This window comes from Exophiala bonariae (genome assembly GCF_035927105.1).
Source record: "Exophiala bonariae strain CCFEE 5792 chromosome Unknown scaffold_22, whole genome shotgun sequence".
Classification (NCBI taxonomy): domain Eukaryota; kingdom Fungi; phylum Ascomycota; class Eurotiomycetes; order Chaetothyriales; family Herpotrichiellaceae; genus Exophiala; species Exophiala bonariae.
Window position 1 is genome coordinate 173,771 of NW_027042497.1, and position 14,782 is coordinate 188,552.

Here is a 14,782-nt window from a genome sequence, read left to right on the forward strand (position 1 = left end):
GTACGCTCCTCGTAACCGCTTGTGGCGAACGTCGTATGAATTCTATTTCCATACTCAATTAACATGCCACCCCATGCGAGATTGGCGACAAATGACGTGGTCCGCGCGTAGAATCACAGGCGAACGTAGGATAACCATATTCAAGAAATATATTCCACCACTTATATTTACCAGCGTGCAGTCTTCGACTTTCAGGGCTCCTTTCGGACGCAAGATTTGAACAGTACACTCAAGTGTACAAAACATTGTGAAGAAGATACATGTGAGTTGACAGGAATAGAACACGTGACCTCGACACTTGAACCTGAACGTCTTGTACTTCAAATTTTGATAAATATCGACGTTAGGAATACTCGAGTTCACGAAATCAATGTATTCCTGGGATGAGAGCCCATATTGAGAACAACCCCGAGGTCTCAAGAAATCTGTTAATATCCCACAAACCATGGCCTCCAGAACACCAGGTGCCCCAAACCAACCGGGAAGCGGCACCCTCCATCTGATATTAATCCAAGTGGCCTCTCGTGCCCTGACATTCATCGGCAACCAGTTCCTACTGCGATTCCTGTCGCCCACGCTGCTGGGAGTCTCAGTACAGTTAGAACTCGTCTCCGTGACCAGTCTATACTTTGCACGTGACAGTCTACGCGTCGCGCTGCAGCGGCAAGGTCCCTCGCCGACGCCTAAGCCGTCGATCAACGGCGATGCCAATGGCGGCAAACTTGGAGCGCATACCTACCAGGAGAAGTCGAAAAGTTCACCCCGATTCCGTTCCGAAGCAGCACTGCAGAGCCAACAGGTTGTGAACCTATCGTACCTGTCGATCGCAATCGGGCTGGCCATCTCACTAGTCTTTGGGTATTCATACATATCGTCAGCACCGCACGAGGCACGAACGAGCCCGCATTTCACGCTGTCGTTCCAAATCTACGCGCTCGCGACGCTGACGGAATTACTTGCTGAGCCCGGGTTTCTGTTCATCCAGCAGAGGGCACTGTACAAGGCGCGGGCGAGAGCTGAGACCAGTGCGGCCATGGCAAGGTGTCTGGTTGCTTGTGCTGTTGCTGCGCTGGGGCACCACCAGGGCTGGGAGGCGAGTATTCTGCCGTTCGCGGTTGGTCAGGCGGCGTATGCGATGGTGTTGTTGGCGTTGTATCTGCTCCCAACTGTTCAAGCATCGCATAGAGATGGCTTCAGCATTGGCCCGGCGAGGCTGGGCATATCTGGCTCAGGATCAATGGCTTCTGATCGGTCAATAGAGAAAGCCGGAAATTCAAGTTATCTCGACTTGTTCCCGAAATCGCACCTCATCCTTGCAGGGACGATGTACATGCAATCGATATTCAAACTGCTCCTAACACAAGGTGACGCCGTGATACTTTCAGTCCTTTCCAGCCTCGCAGACCAAGGCGCGTTTGCGCTCGCATCGAATTACGGTGGTCTTCTGGCGCGCCTGGTCTTTCAGCCCGTTGAGGAAAGCAGTCGCAACACATTCGGCCGCTTGATCTCATCCCGTCCGTCATCGTCAGACCGTGGTTCTCAAGCAGACATGAAGCGAGAATACAACCCGGAACCAAAATCACACCATGAGAAACCCGATCCAGCAGTCAAATACCTCGCGCAAGTCCTACACACCTACCTGATCTTCTCCCTCCCCCTCGTGACGCTCGCACCGCATATCCTCCCACTGCTGGTGCGGCACATCCTCAGCGCATCATGGTACACGCCCTCCACGGCGCTCTTACTGTCGACGTACTGCTACTACATCCCATTCATGGCGGTGAACGGGATATTGGATGCGTTCGTGACGTCCGTGGCTACTCCGGCGCAGTTGAGAGGCCAGTCGGTGTGGATGGTCATCTGTACGGGCGTCTATGGCGCGGTCAGTTGGGGGTTGCTTACGCGGAGTGACGTCGGGGCGAGTGCGTTGATCTGGGCGAATATGGTCAATATGGCCATGCGGGTTGGCTGGAGTGTATGGTTTATTGGGGATTGGGTTCATGGGAGGGGTGGGAGGACAGCGCAGACGGGAACTCGTGAGTTTAGGCGGACGATCGGAGAGGCCGTGCCGTCCCTTGCGTCTATTGCCACGGCTGGAGCGATGGTTGTGGGATTCAGGATCTCTGGACTGAGCACTGAAGACCTCAATCGTGAAACAGTGGGGATTCTCGCGGCAGGAACGACAATACTGGGCTCGACGATGTGAGTTGATTGTCTGACTTCTATTTGTTCGCTTTACCACATCAACAGGTCTAACTAACCAACGCTGTGATATAGCCTCATCACCGAACGAGATTTTCTACTGCAGATGCTTCAGACCATCATTCCCCAACGCCTTGCTTCCAGGATACCATTTCTTACAACGATCAAGTCAACAAGACAACTATAGTTTCGAGATGAAGTGCAATATCACTTTTAGGGTAAATCAATCATCAAACGTGATCTTCGTGGCCACCTTTCCATCGTCAACATCGCGATAGAACGCACCATATGAGTCGTGCTGCTTCTTCTTGACTGTGGTGCCGAACTTCAACAGCGACTCGGGAACGTCTTGCTTCGCCGCTTTCAAAACGTTGATCAGCCCACCAGCGAGGGCTTTGTCTTGCTCGGTGAAGAATGTGATCGCCAGTCCCGTTTTTCCAGCACGGCCGGTTCGTCCAATGCGGTGGACATAGTCCTCAGCAGTCAGGGGAAATGTCACATTGATGACAACTTTGACTTCAGGGATGTCGAGACCACGCGCTGCCACATCGGTGGCAACTAAAAGGTTGACGGCGCCGGACTTGAAGCCCTCAAGACTGGCAATGCGCGCCGATTGAGACAGATCCCCGTGGATTCCGGCAACCTTCATACCCCGGCCATGAATGAAGTTCTCGATTCGTTGAGCTTCCTTCTTATACAGACAGAAGACCAGGATACGATCATTACGCTTGCTACCGGCGGTATGCTCCTTCAGAACTTGAAGAAGTCGTTGTTGTTTCAACGCACCGTCCATGACCTCGACTTTCTGCACAATCCGATTATTCGCACGGAGTTCACCTGAATCATCGGTGTCGTTGCGGCCAATGGTGATCTTCACTGGTTCTTTCATGAACGTAGCAGCTAGATCTCGAATCGACTTGGGCCATGTCGCGGTGAACATAGCAGTCTGTCGCTTCTTCTGGGACGGCATCTGTGAGATGATGTGCTTGATGTCGTCCTCGAAACCCTTGTCGAGCATGCGATCGGCTTCATCAAGGACGAGATATCTCGTCTTGGAGACATCGATCGTACCGTCGGACATGAAATCCTTGAGTCGACCGGGGGTCGCGACGATAATGTTGACACCGTTCAGACTTCGACGTTGCTCATCTTTATTCGTGCCACCGTAGATACAAGTGGCCTTCAGTTTATTTGCAGTCTGGCATAATTTCTCCACTTGCTCGAAGACCTGGATGGCTAGTTCTCGTGTGGGAGCCACAATAACGGCTCGAATGCCCTTTTTCTTCTTCAACGAGGCGAGTCTCGTGACTAGAGGCAGTCCAAAAGCAATTGTCTTGCCACTGCCTGTCTCTGCCACACCCACGACATCTCGACCGGAGAGAAGGAAGGGCCATGCAGCAGACTGGATTGCTGAGGGCTTTTCAAACGAGGAAAATTTGGAGGAGAACTGAGTAGCCAGAGCGGTTGGGAGGTGGGAGAAGGCGAGAACGGGTCGAAGTTTTGAGTCCTGCGGGTCGCTTATTTGGACGGACTGTGAACTAAAGAAACTGTCGACATCGCTCTGTGGTAAAGAATCCAGTGAAGGGTCAGGCTTGTACTCGGTGCCTTCATCTTCTTGTTCTTCGGGCGCTGGAGTCGAGTTTGCAGTGGCGTCGGTGGAACTGGGCGTGATGTCTTCGTAGCGGAGTGCCTCTTTTCGGTCCTTCTTTCTTCTTTTCTTGTCGACCTTTGCCAACTGTGGCCCGTCGTCGAGTTTATGTTTGCTCATGGTTTGTTGCAGTAATGGAGCACAAGAACTTGTCAGTAGGTGTAGGAAGCAAGATCGATTGGCGCCGCAATCAATGGCCTGGCTTTCTCGAGGAAAATTTGGGTGCCAAAATTTTGTGGAGATCGGAACATTTTCTGCCACCGCCTAGATTTCGCCAAGCCAATAGGGTGGAGTTGACATCTATTATAGCACTAGTCTGCATGATTACACAATGTGATCCGCCGTATCAATGTCCTTCCTTTTTTTCCATCTTAACAGTACCGACCAAGTGTGCTCGAAAGGCCCAAACGTTCAAACTCACCACCCACTCGTCCAAGCAAACTTCGGTCATGAGTAGAGGCGGTTGAAGTTGACTATGACGCATAGCTAAGTTCAAGTCGGGGTTCTATGTAGCTCGGCTCAGAACATATGCCCATACCCTCCCTTGGAGATGACAACAAGGCAAGTCTCCCCACGAGCTATCCCCGCATTTCGATACAAATGCATTCGGCTTTCCAGCTGTAGTCACTCCTCGAGGGGCTCAAGTCTGATTGACTACATTCTCCCGCTTGCTTGAATCAAATTTTGATGCCCAGTTCTCACCATTGAATGATTTTGATATCTTACTTCACAACACAATCATGGATGTACCAGGCTATGCTTTGATCACAGGGGCAGCCTCGGGCATTGGCAGGGCATGTGCAAACACGTTTGCCACGGATGGTGCGGCAGGTATCGCGCTATTGGACATCAACCATGATGTGTTAATACAGGTGAAAACAGAGGTCGAGAAGCGGTGCACCGAGCGTGAAGGGAAGTCTTGCCGAGTCGAAGTCTTCACGGTAGATGTGAGGAATGAAGAACAGGTCATTCAGGCTGTGAATGGCGCGGCTCAAATATTTGGGCGACTCGATTATGTCGTCAATGCCGCTGGACTGGCAATGAAGCATGCCGGTGGTGCGATATACGCAGAAACAAGTGATTGGCAACGCATTATCGATGTCAATCTCACGGGTACATTTTTCGTCCTGAAAGCAGCAGCCAAGATTATGCTGAAGCAGGAACCAATTCTCTCTAGCATTGATGGACGACCCTTGCAGCGTGGCTCGATTGTTAATTTCGGATCGATACTGGGTGCCGTTGGCGTGCCCATGTCGACTGCCTACACGGCGTCTAAACACGGAGTCCTTGGTCTGACCAAGACAGCCTCGGAAGACTATGCAAAGGATGGCCTCCGGATTAACGCCATTTGTCCAGGCTACACGGAGACTCCCATGACGACTCAATCAGAGTTAGTATTGCAGGTTATGAAGGAGAAAGTAGCGACCAGTGTTCCGATGGGACGGATGGGAACGGCCAGAGAAATTGCCGATGGCGTTGTCTATTTGTCCGGTGGAAGGAGTTCGTTTGTAACTGGGACAGCATTGTTCGTAGACGGAGGGTACACACAAAGGTGAGCCGTGCCGGATCGCTGGCTGGAACGCCTTTCAAAGTTGGGTTTCTCCTGTAGTAGGGTTCGTCTGCATTGAATCAATACCATCTGATATTGTCGTCTTCCCACTTCAATACCAAGCGATCCCCGGTGCAAATACTTGGCGGTATCCCATATCAACATGCCGTATAGGTATTGGAGATAGCTTGGAAACCTGCGCAAAGAGATTGTACGTGAGTCAAGACTGTTATTCAAGTTCTCCCGATGCCATAGGTTCTCGCAAGACCAGTCTCGAGAGGAATTTGTTCGATAGCGAGTCAAAGTCGTTGCAGTCGAACTTCGTATCTCTCAGCCTGGAGCGCAGGAAGCCCTCTGTTGCAAAAACGTTAGTTCCAAAATGTCTCTGTCGCTAAGTGAGCTTACCATGTTTGACAACATGCGTCCTCACATCCGTCAAAGCATCATGTAGTGCAAAACGGTTTGGGAAAAGATGCGCATGCTGATGAGTGTCCCACTCTTCGAAGCGCGGCACTTTTGTCGAAATGGCGCAAAACAGATTTGTCAAAACACCAACAGGGGTTGCTTCCATATCGCTGCAAAATTTGTCAACGACAGGGTGGTCTGGGATCCGGTAGTGACAGTCAAACTGCATTTCTTCCCAAACGACCAGGATAGCCAGGGTGGCGAAGAATATCTTGTCCCAATTCTTCAATTTATCACCAGAGTACACCGCACTATAGAGTGAACCAAGTTCCTCCAACAAATCCTTGTGAATCTCACGCCAGATGTCGGCGAGGCAGGTTTTGATCTGAAAATTGACCATGACTGGAGCCGCAATTTGTCCGCAAAGTCTGCTGGTAGGATCTCGAACACGACCAGGGATCAACATGCCCTCGGGGTCATCTAGCATCAGGGTCAAGCTCAATGTCAGGCTATATGCGAGTATTAGTAGGAGTGCCTTCTTAAGAACGGCCGATCGATCCTTCAAGTAATAGCGGTGCGTTGTCTTTAGGCATTCAGTCAGGAAGGGCGTTCCCTCAAAATACTCATCTATGAAGAGTTCGAAGTCTCCATCAATGTAGCTTTGCAAGTATCCCAGAACACGATCCATGCTGACGCCCTCCGTACCACAGCTTAGACTGGCTGTGTCGATTTCAAAATGTTCATTGCTGGCATCCCCGACTTCAGTTCGCTTAGTTTCGAGCCAATCAACTCCAAGAACTCTGTCGTCTCTCAGCCAGACTTCACGAACATCCAATGGGAAATAATGACCGTAGCCATGCGTAAACAAAACGGTCTGTTCAGCATCGGAAAACCCTTTGATGTTTCCGACACTGAAGCCCAAAGTGACATGCCTTTCGTAATCTACCTTCCAGTTTTTGAGAAAATATCCCAGGTCTTTGATGTCTAGCCGCGTACAAGGAACTAGCCATAGGCGAGCATGGCTTGGATTGCACCCACCGCAAGGATCACCTTTATCGCACGTCTTCTTCAGAAACTTACACCGGAGACAAGCTCGTAGTTTTCGGATTTCGCGAGCCTGTTGTCTCTGGTCAGGTCGCAGAGGGCCTTTCCGTCGACCAACTCGCTTCACGTCTGTGGCCTTGTCCGTACGAGCCTTTGAATGCTTTCCAATCACTGCCGTCCTGCCCCTTGTTGGAGAGCTTGCGCTTGCTGCGGAATACCTGTATGGATGACCGTGGGATTCTGCGTCGGCTGACCCAGCACTGAAATGGTCGGCATGGTAAGGATCTCTTAACCCTGAATTCGCACTTGAGGCCGGCGAAGCTGCCCTCATTGTCCCAGTCCAGAAGTCCGTTTTCTTTTCAGTCTCGTCCTGCTCATAGCAAAAATCGGCCGGTCGCGCGAGTTGCAGCTCCGGCCAGAACTGCCACTCGGACACTTCAGCTGAAGGGGGTGCATATGGGTGGTCGTCTCTGGGTCCAGATATGTTGTTGCCAGGATGCATTAAATATGATTGGTTCCCTTCGCGAGAAAACTGATGCTCCCCAGATTTGAGTGGCCCCTCATCCGATCCTGACTCGTCGTACGACCACGTCTCATGTTCTGTGCTTACAACACCAAAGGCTATTTCTTCCATATGGTGTCCGATATGCTTGATGTATTGGCGGCTTCCTCTCTCCAATGGGCTCGGAAGATTGCGTACGTCGCAGAATGGGCACTGAGACCCCTCGTTTGTTGTGTTAGGAACAGAAATATCCGAGTGTTGCTTTATATGGCACAAAAGAACTGTTCTGCTAGAAAACATGGTAGTGGCATCCGTGCAACACCGATAAGGGCACATGTATGGTTGTAGGTCGTACATAACGTGGTTCCTGGAGGCCGTCAGCATCATCAGGAAAAGTTGCTCTGAACACTCACCTCCAACTCTGCTTTGTTGGGATATGCACCCGAGAGTGGCAAAGATAGCATAAAATTGAGCCAGACGTGTTGCTGGGCTCTTTAAGATCTGGGCGATAAGGTGGAAGTCTGCAGAATCTTCTTTCTTTGATCATGATGGGCTTCCATGTCTCATAAGGAGCTGAGTTAGTGAGCCACTGATCGAATGAAAGGTCCTCCATGCCTGGAAATTGCCCTGGCAAAGGCCCCGGCAACCAATCCGAGGGAAGTGTCCAATGTTCAGGGTTCGTTATGTGATCGAATAAGTAATGTGGTCTCATCGGTGACTCTGGCGGCTCCTCAAATTCCGCCACAACATCTTCCCAGCCATCAACGTCTGCATCCACAGTCTCTGTTTGTGTTCTTGAACGACGTATTTTCCGTTTCCTTATGCCTTCTGGAGCATTGTCCCGAGAAGCTGCTCGGATTTTCGCTTGTTCTGCCTCCCTCTGCATCTTTGTCAACCGCTGCTGCCTCTGCAAATTTCCTATGGCTAAGCGGCGAGCGAGGAAGTCATCCATCTTAGGATATCTGTCAAGCATGTTGCGGTAATAAATCTGAGCACCGAATTCAAGACCAATTTCATCTGATTGATCTGCAGTAAAGCCGGTCAAGATTGGCGCTCCTACTTCCGCTGGTGTCACGATCTGAACGTTGCGAAACACCTCCAAGTCGCTGGCCTCACGCTCTTGGACTTCTAAATGCTCATTTTCGGCAGCATCACGCCATTGTCGAACAGCGCCGGGGTCCTTGGGAGGCACAGTATGTGTCAACCAGGAAAATATCGCCGGAGTTTGAGGGGAAGGAGAGGCTGAGCCGACAGCTTTTTCAATATCCGCTAGTGTACCAGTGACCGCTGTCTTGTGGATGGATTCTCGTGGACGTCTAATTGAGGATGAATCCGCCTGGTCATTGCCAGAAACATCTATCATCTCAATATCCTCTGTGATATCCAGGATCTGTCGCGAGATACCCGAACTTTCTACTTCTTCACCCGCAGCACTCTTCCCAAAAAGTTTAGAATCCTCGGTGCGTTGAATCCTTGCGACTTCGTCTGCATCAGCGGAACCGGCAGGGGTCATTTGAGGGATAAATCGCAGACCGCATTCCGGACAAGTCACTAGGGTTGCAATACCGACTTGAGTTTCGATTTTGGCTGTGCATGATCGCCTTGGACATGAAGAATTCCGAAAAACAACGTTCTTTATGAGCATGAGCATGACGATCTGTGCGCCCGGAGTTATAGACCCAGACCATGAGTCCTTGTCGAGGGAGACTGAATTGCGTTTCGCGTGTACGAGGCGAAAATCTCCGTTTTCGATCTTCTGACGCCCAGGTGTGTCCTTGAATCTAGCCTTCAATAAGCCCTCAAAGGTCTAGTCTTGGTCAGTTTCAGCGGTCTTGGACATAAGGCGAGATGTCATTACCTCCCAGTATTGAAACCACTCGTAGGGTATGTCAGCATGGATCCTTCCAAGTGCGTCTTCCAATCTTATGTTTGTTTCAAGTGACAGAGACGGAGAAGCTGCCAATTTCTGTTCCATGCTGAGTAGGGTTGATTCAATCCTGGCATTCGAACGCATGACAGTTTGAATGAGACCCCCAAGTTCCGCTGGTATCATACGCAGCAGTGATAAAATCTGTGAGCTGAGATCACGGGCACCAGATACTGACTTCGCAAGAGAACTAAGCGCGATAGACAAGCTTGAGATTCGCTGTGTCAGAGCAGAAGCATTGGTCTCGACCTTGTTTGAAATCTCCTGCATTTGGTCCGCAGATTCCATCGCGTCTCGTTGTGCTTTTTCCCAGTAGGCAATTGTTTCCTCTTTTGATTGCGCAACTTCGTTGATGATTTGGACCATATCGTCCTTCGCATCTTGGAACCCCTGGCTCAAAGCTTGACCTTGGTTTGCCAGCTTGCTTTCTGTTCTGGACAAACTTTCCGAGGCATGAGTAGCGAGCAATACATTGATGCGAATGACATTGCCGTAAATGACGGCGCGCATCTTCTTGACTTCATCAGCCATGAACAGCGCGTACTGCGTTTGCTTTCCAGCTCGGCTCATGGTCAGAGTCTTCTTAGCAGCAAAGGGTGACATTGAGGTCTCAAACTTCTCCAGTTTCGACAAGAATTCTTGTAAAACGAGAACGCTGGCCAGCGCAGCTCCTCGAATGGCGTTGACTTGTTGACTGTTGCTCTCCGTTGGCTCAAGCGCCGCCAGACGGGTGAGGACATTTTGTAAACCTTGTAACTCAAGGATGACATGCTGATATTCAGCTGCTGCTGTTCCGGAGTCCTTGAGGGCCTTCGCTACCTTATTACAAAGCTCTTAATCAATGTCAGTGGCGAAGAACACGAGCAGTCAGGCTGAGCCCCACCTATGGCAGTGATGAAGTCGCCCACGCTAAAGCCAAAGCCTGGAGTCATAACGGAGGATTGCCCCTCATTGCGCGCCTAACATACGGTCCTACTGATGCTGCAGAATGGTGCGCTTTGTTGACTTCAGAATGTGGGATATCTTGAGCGAGCCACAGCATTGAGGCTGAATTTGACCATTTTGACTTGCGGTCGCAAAAGGCAGACCACGCTAACTGGCACGGGTCTAGTTTGACAGAAGACAAATAGCCAGTCTTTCGCCTCTTTCTAGGTTCATCGTGAAAGGGGAGCCCCTGTCAATTTACTTGCTATTGGAGGTTCTGGCTCATGACACCAAGCCACGATATATTCGTTGCTCCAGATACCTTCCTCTCGTGCCATACTCGCTCAATGAATCGTAGTTTTTCAATGGGGCGAGGGAGCCCGCTTGGCTGGGACGATGTTTGGAACAAGCAAGAGTAAGATGCTTGGAGATCCGAAGAATCGGTCTCGCAAGCTGCAATGGATTGGAATCCGTTTGGGGACGCCCTTCAATTAACATACATTTACATTTGTACCCACCTACAAAAACATCAGACCCTTCCACCCAGCAGCTCTACAATCCTCGCATCGCTTACGAAACTCGATCGCACTTCCGGCATACCTAGCTACACTACGCGTAGTCTTTCCTGCAACATTCTTGTTCACGCCCGTCATCCAGCTATCAACCTCATTCGACAGTGCACCCTCAGCACATTTGTGAACATGCTCAGTCCAATCTTCCACTGCGTCCTGTGTGGGTTCAACATATGTATAGTGATTCTCATCACAGTACTGCAATAATTCACAAATGACCTGTACGGCATGTTCGATGCTTCGCGTGGCATTTCCAAATGGTTGATGGGGTCCCAAGACCATGAACATGTTGGGCATTGCTGGAGCAGTAATCCCGAGGAAGGTTTTCGGCTTATGGTCGATCCATACTGCTTCTTGACCTTTCTTTTCATCGCTGCTACCCACAAGTGGTCGGCCGTCTTTGGCGTGCCAGTTGATTGCGCTAAAAGCGCCAGTAATTGCATCGAAGCCAGTGGCGAATATCAAGACGTCCAGATCATATTGTGTGCCTTCCGAGGTCAAGATGCCTGAAGGAGTGATTTTGTCAATGGGCGTCTCCTTTATATCCACCAAGTGGACATTTGATCTGTTGAAGGACTCAAAATAACCACTCTCAAGCGGTACTCTTCGAGTCCCAAAGCCATGATTCTTAGGGATCAACCTCTCTGCTACCACAGGATCGTTCACCCTTTGTCGGATCTTATTCTCCATAAAATCTGAATAAAGCTTGTTTGCCTGGCGATCAATATAGGTGTCTCGAAATGCGCCGAGCCATTTTCCAAATCCTGGTTGAGCGTAGATCGTTTCCCATAGTTGTAGTCGCTCCTCATCTGTCACGTCGGCGGACTTTCTCGGGTCGGCTTCATGGAGGAAACACATTGGTGTCTGAGCACATCGTTTAAATATAGCATCGTAGTCTGACCTATACTTTGCCATTTGCTCCGGGGTAATCTCTGTGTTCCGCAGGGGAGCAGACCAGTTTGCTGTCCTTTGGAAAGCATGAAGAGATTTGATGCTTGGTTCTTTTGCGATCTCCGTAATGGCTTGAATGCCAGTTGCACCAGTACCGATGACACCGATCCGTTTGCCACCAAAGTCACGACTCATGACAAAATCATGGGGCCATCGAGATGTGTGGAATTTCTCTCCCTGGAAACCGTCTATTCCAGTAATGTTCGGTAGTGTAGGTTCAGATAGAAAGCCCAAACAACTGATGAAGAATCTCGTTGTATATGAGTTTTCTGCCTCATCTATGAATTTCCATGTGTTCTCAGATCCATTCCAGATGGCTGACTTGACACGGGTGTTGAACTGAATGTCTTTGCGGAGGTTGTGTTTCTCAGTAACCAGTTGAATGTACTTGAGAGTTTCAGGTTGGGGAGAGAATGCTTCTTTCCAGTGCCATTCTTGTAGCAGATCTTTGTCCCATGAATAAGCATATGAGATAGACTCGGAATCGAAACGGGCTCCAGGGTAGCGATTCCAGAACCATGTCCCTCCTACATCAGTAGCAGCCTCCAAAAGTCGAACCCGCCAATATGGAAAGCGTTCTCTAATATGATAAAGACTAGCGATACCAGAGAGACCAGCACCAATGATGAGAACATCGTAGGCCTCTGCCTTTGGCGTTGCGATTGATCCCATACTAGAATAGTAGTACCCGCTGGGAGACCAAAGTGATGTGGCGAATATTGGGGCGTTCTAGTCGAGAGTTCTCTCTCAAATATTAGTTACAAGAGCCATGATCGACTAGGATGACTTAGCAGTAAATTATTGCGAGACGGGTAAGGTCAATATTCATGGGGCATATCTATCTATTGGTTCGATAGCATTTGGAGTAAGAGTCAACATTGGCAAGTGAGCACGATCATGCGCAGGGAAGACTTGCCATATTGACTTTCATGATAAACCTCGGCTGTGGAGATGAGCCACCCAGGGTCTCAAAGATGGAGATGATGAGGGGATACATGCGGTTCAACATATCTTACCAAGCTGGCAGTCATCCAACTCCGTCCTCGGCCATTAACTATAGTAAGATTTAAACTCTTCCTTGTAGACCCTCTTAGAGGCAAGTCTAGTCAGAGCAGATTGCGTGAAGCGACTGCTTTTCTCGGTCAAGAGATCCGGAAGGAACGTCATCTGGAGTGCTAGAGAAAAGGGGATGGATTAAGTTGCAAAACCGTGGTAGAAATTATGCCAGAACTCCACAGTATTGTATCACGTGTCCGGAGCTCGCCCCGATATTGTTCCGAGATTCTCGAGAAATGAAATTCCGTCTCAACAGACTTGACTTGACGCACTTTGAATTTCACCCATTTCTACTCTTCGACAATCTTGCATTTCACAGCTTATGTCTATTGAGATCATTCTCCTCTCCCATCATGGCTACCACCAAGACACCTCTGGAAAGTGTTCAAGCTTGCTGGCATCGCGTCTCGCAGAACTCGCCAGTCTATGAATTCTTCTTCTCAGAGATCGTCTTGGTCTCTGCGACCCACGGGTCTATGGTGGCTACTTTGAAGGTAAAACCAAACCACTTGAACTCCAAGGGCACCCTCCACGGATCCATGTCAGCCACGATCGTAGATTGGGCAGGTGGTATGGCTATTGCCAGTACTGGCCTTGAGAAGACTGGATTGAGCACCGACATCCACGTGTCATACGTGTCGACTGCGAAGCTCGATGATATTCTGACCATCGAGGGCAGTGTCAGCAAGGTTGGTCGCAACTTGGGCTTCACCACCGTCACTGTCTACAAAGGAGAAGGAGAGAACAGATCTGTGGTGGCCCATGGTACACATACAAAATACATTCTTCGTGATCGAGAATGATCTGAAAGATTGAAAGAACCCGGCGTCTTCTTTGCATCAGGCATAATACTCCTCCATGGTGCCACTGATTCACTCGGATACCGGAGAAAAACTTTGCTCCTAAGCTTTAGATCTCTATCGACTTAATACTTCCTTGGTCGGAAAGAGAATTATGGTGCGATACAATCTCTCTATCTTCTTTCTAGGGACTCAGTCGGCCCTCGTTCAACCAGTCCACCCATACGCCCCCGACTTCTTTGGCCAGATCCACAGGTGTTCTCCCCGAGCTGTCTTTGATGTTTCGAATTTCCGATTGAGCCTTTCTGTCTTCCTTTTGCAGTCCCAGCCCGTGCATTGCTTGGAGGACGACATTGGGGAATCTGGACCAATCCAATTGTGAGCCGAGTGCGAGGAGGAGCCAGGCGACCTCTTGTTGTTGGTATCTGATGGCGACATGGAGGCCTGATCCTTCGATACCTTCAAATGTCCCGGAGTAACCCAATACATCTGTGTCCTCTTGTTCGTCATCATCTTCCTGCTCCAGCTCATCCACATCCTTGATCATGTGAATGATGGCATCGATGTCTCCCTCTTTGCAAAATTGGAGGTAAGCATGGCCTTTGCGCTCCTCGGGGTAAGCCCGCAGATATGCTTCTTCGGTCGCTGTGGGAAGGATATCGTAGTCAGTCTGAAGACCGCCTTCATTCCTTAGAGTGACGAGGACTTGTTGATCGCCAGAGGATGAGAGAGAAGAAATATTCTTGTCGCAAGTGGGACATTGGGTGATGCTATAGGCGTCTAGAAAGCACTCCCTGGACCGAGTTAGACACAGACATGAATGCATCTTATATGTGTAGACCTACCAATGATAATGACATCCACAGCTCAGTTCTAGATCATCTGGTACTGTTTGGACATTTGCAGCCGCCTTGGAGTCTTCGAAATCGCTGTCAGGTTCGATCTCAATCAGAAGTGGCTCGTCGCAGGTTGAACACACTTGGTCTGCCATGTTGAATATAAGGGCTGAGACAAGAAGTGTTTCTCGTACAGGCAAGAAGAGTGTCGTAAGGTTCTAAATTCTATGAGATCAATTCACATGGAAATCGTTACAAAAAACCTGCAGACTCCAAAAGTAACGATTCATCAAACATCCCACCTTTTTTTCAAAAAATAAACTGGCAGGGATCCGCCCTGATCAGCGATGAGCCACTTCAGCTTCT

General features: G+C 49.7%; 7 protein-coding genes across 7 annotated transcripts; 3 read left to right on the forward strand and 4 right to left on the reverse strand.

The window, feature by feature from the left end:
• Positions 1–445: 445 nt before the first annotated feature.
• Positions 446–2,206, forward strand: LTR84_005876 (uncharacterized protein; the record flags this gene model as incomplete). The annotated part of the gene is made up of 1 exon (XM_064849440.1): positions 446–2,206. One exon carries the CDS (start codon positions 446–448, stop codon positions 2,204–2,206), a length of 1,761 nt encoding a protein of 586 aa, XP_064703664.1.
• Positions 2,207–2,425: 219 nt separating this feature from the next.
• DBP3 (RNA-dependent ATPase) lies at positions 2,426–3,970 on the reverse strand (the record flags this gene model as incomplete). The annotated part of the gene is made up of 1 exon (XM_064849441.1): positions 2,426–3,970. The coding sequence occupies one exon, from the start codon at positions 3,968–3,970 to the stop codon at positions 2,426–2,428; it is 1,545 nt and encodes a 514-aa protein (XP_064703665.1).
• Positions 3,971–4,590: 620 nt separating this feature from the next.
• Positions 4,591–5,406, forward strand: LTR84_005878 (uncharacterized protein; the record flags this gene model as incomplete). Its single annotated transcript, XM_064849442.1, has 1 exon — positions 4,591–5,406. The coding sequence occupies one exon, from the start codon at positions 4,591–4,593 to the stop codon at positions 5,404–5,406; it is 816 nt and encodes a 271-aa protein (XP_064703666.1).
• A 222-nt stretch (positions 5,407–5,628) lies between these two features.
• LTR84_005879 (uncharacterized protein) lies at positions 5,629–10,209 on the reverse strand (the record flags this gene model as incomplete). Its single annotated transcript, XM_064849443.1, has 5 exons — positions 5,629–5,753; positions 5,805–7,717; positions 7,764–9,157; positions 9,209–10,110; positions 10,161–10,209. The coding sequence occupies 5 exons, from the start codon at positions 10,207–10,209 to the stop codon at positions 5,629–5,631; spliced, it is 4,383 nt and encodes a 1,460-aa protein (XP_064703667.1).
• A 510-nt stretch (positions 10,210–10,719) lies between these two features.
• Positions 10,720–12,396, reverse strand: LTR84_005880 (uncharacterized protein; the record flags this gene model as incomplete). The annotated part of the gene is made up of 1 exon (XM_064849444.1): positions 10,720–12,396. One exon carries the CDS (start codon positions 12,394–12,396, stop codon positions 10,720–10,722), a length of 1,677 nt encoding a protein of 558 aa, XP_064703668.1.
• Positions 12,397–13,133: 737 nt separating this feature from the next.
• Positions 13,134–13,583, forward strand: LTR84_005881 (uncharacterized protein; the record flags this gene model as incomplete). The annotated part of the gene is made up of 1 exon (XM_064849445.1): positions 13,134–13,583. The coding sequence occupies one exon, from the start codon at positions 13,134–13,136 to the stop codon at positions 13,581–13,583; it is 450 nt and encodes a 149-aa protein (XP_064703669.1).
• Positions 13,584–13,764: 181 nt separating this feature from the next.
• Positions 13,765–14,571, reverse strand: LTR84_005882 (uncharacterized protein; the record flags this gene model as incomplete). The annotated part of the gene is made up of 2 exons (XM_064849446.1): positions 13,765–14,374; positions 14,426–14,571. 2 exons carry the CDS (start codon positions 14,569–14,571, stop codon positions 13,765–13,767), a joined length of 756 nt encoding a protein of 251 aa, XP_064703670.1.
• Positions 14,572–14,782: the final 211 nt, after the last annotated feature.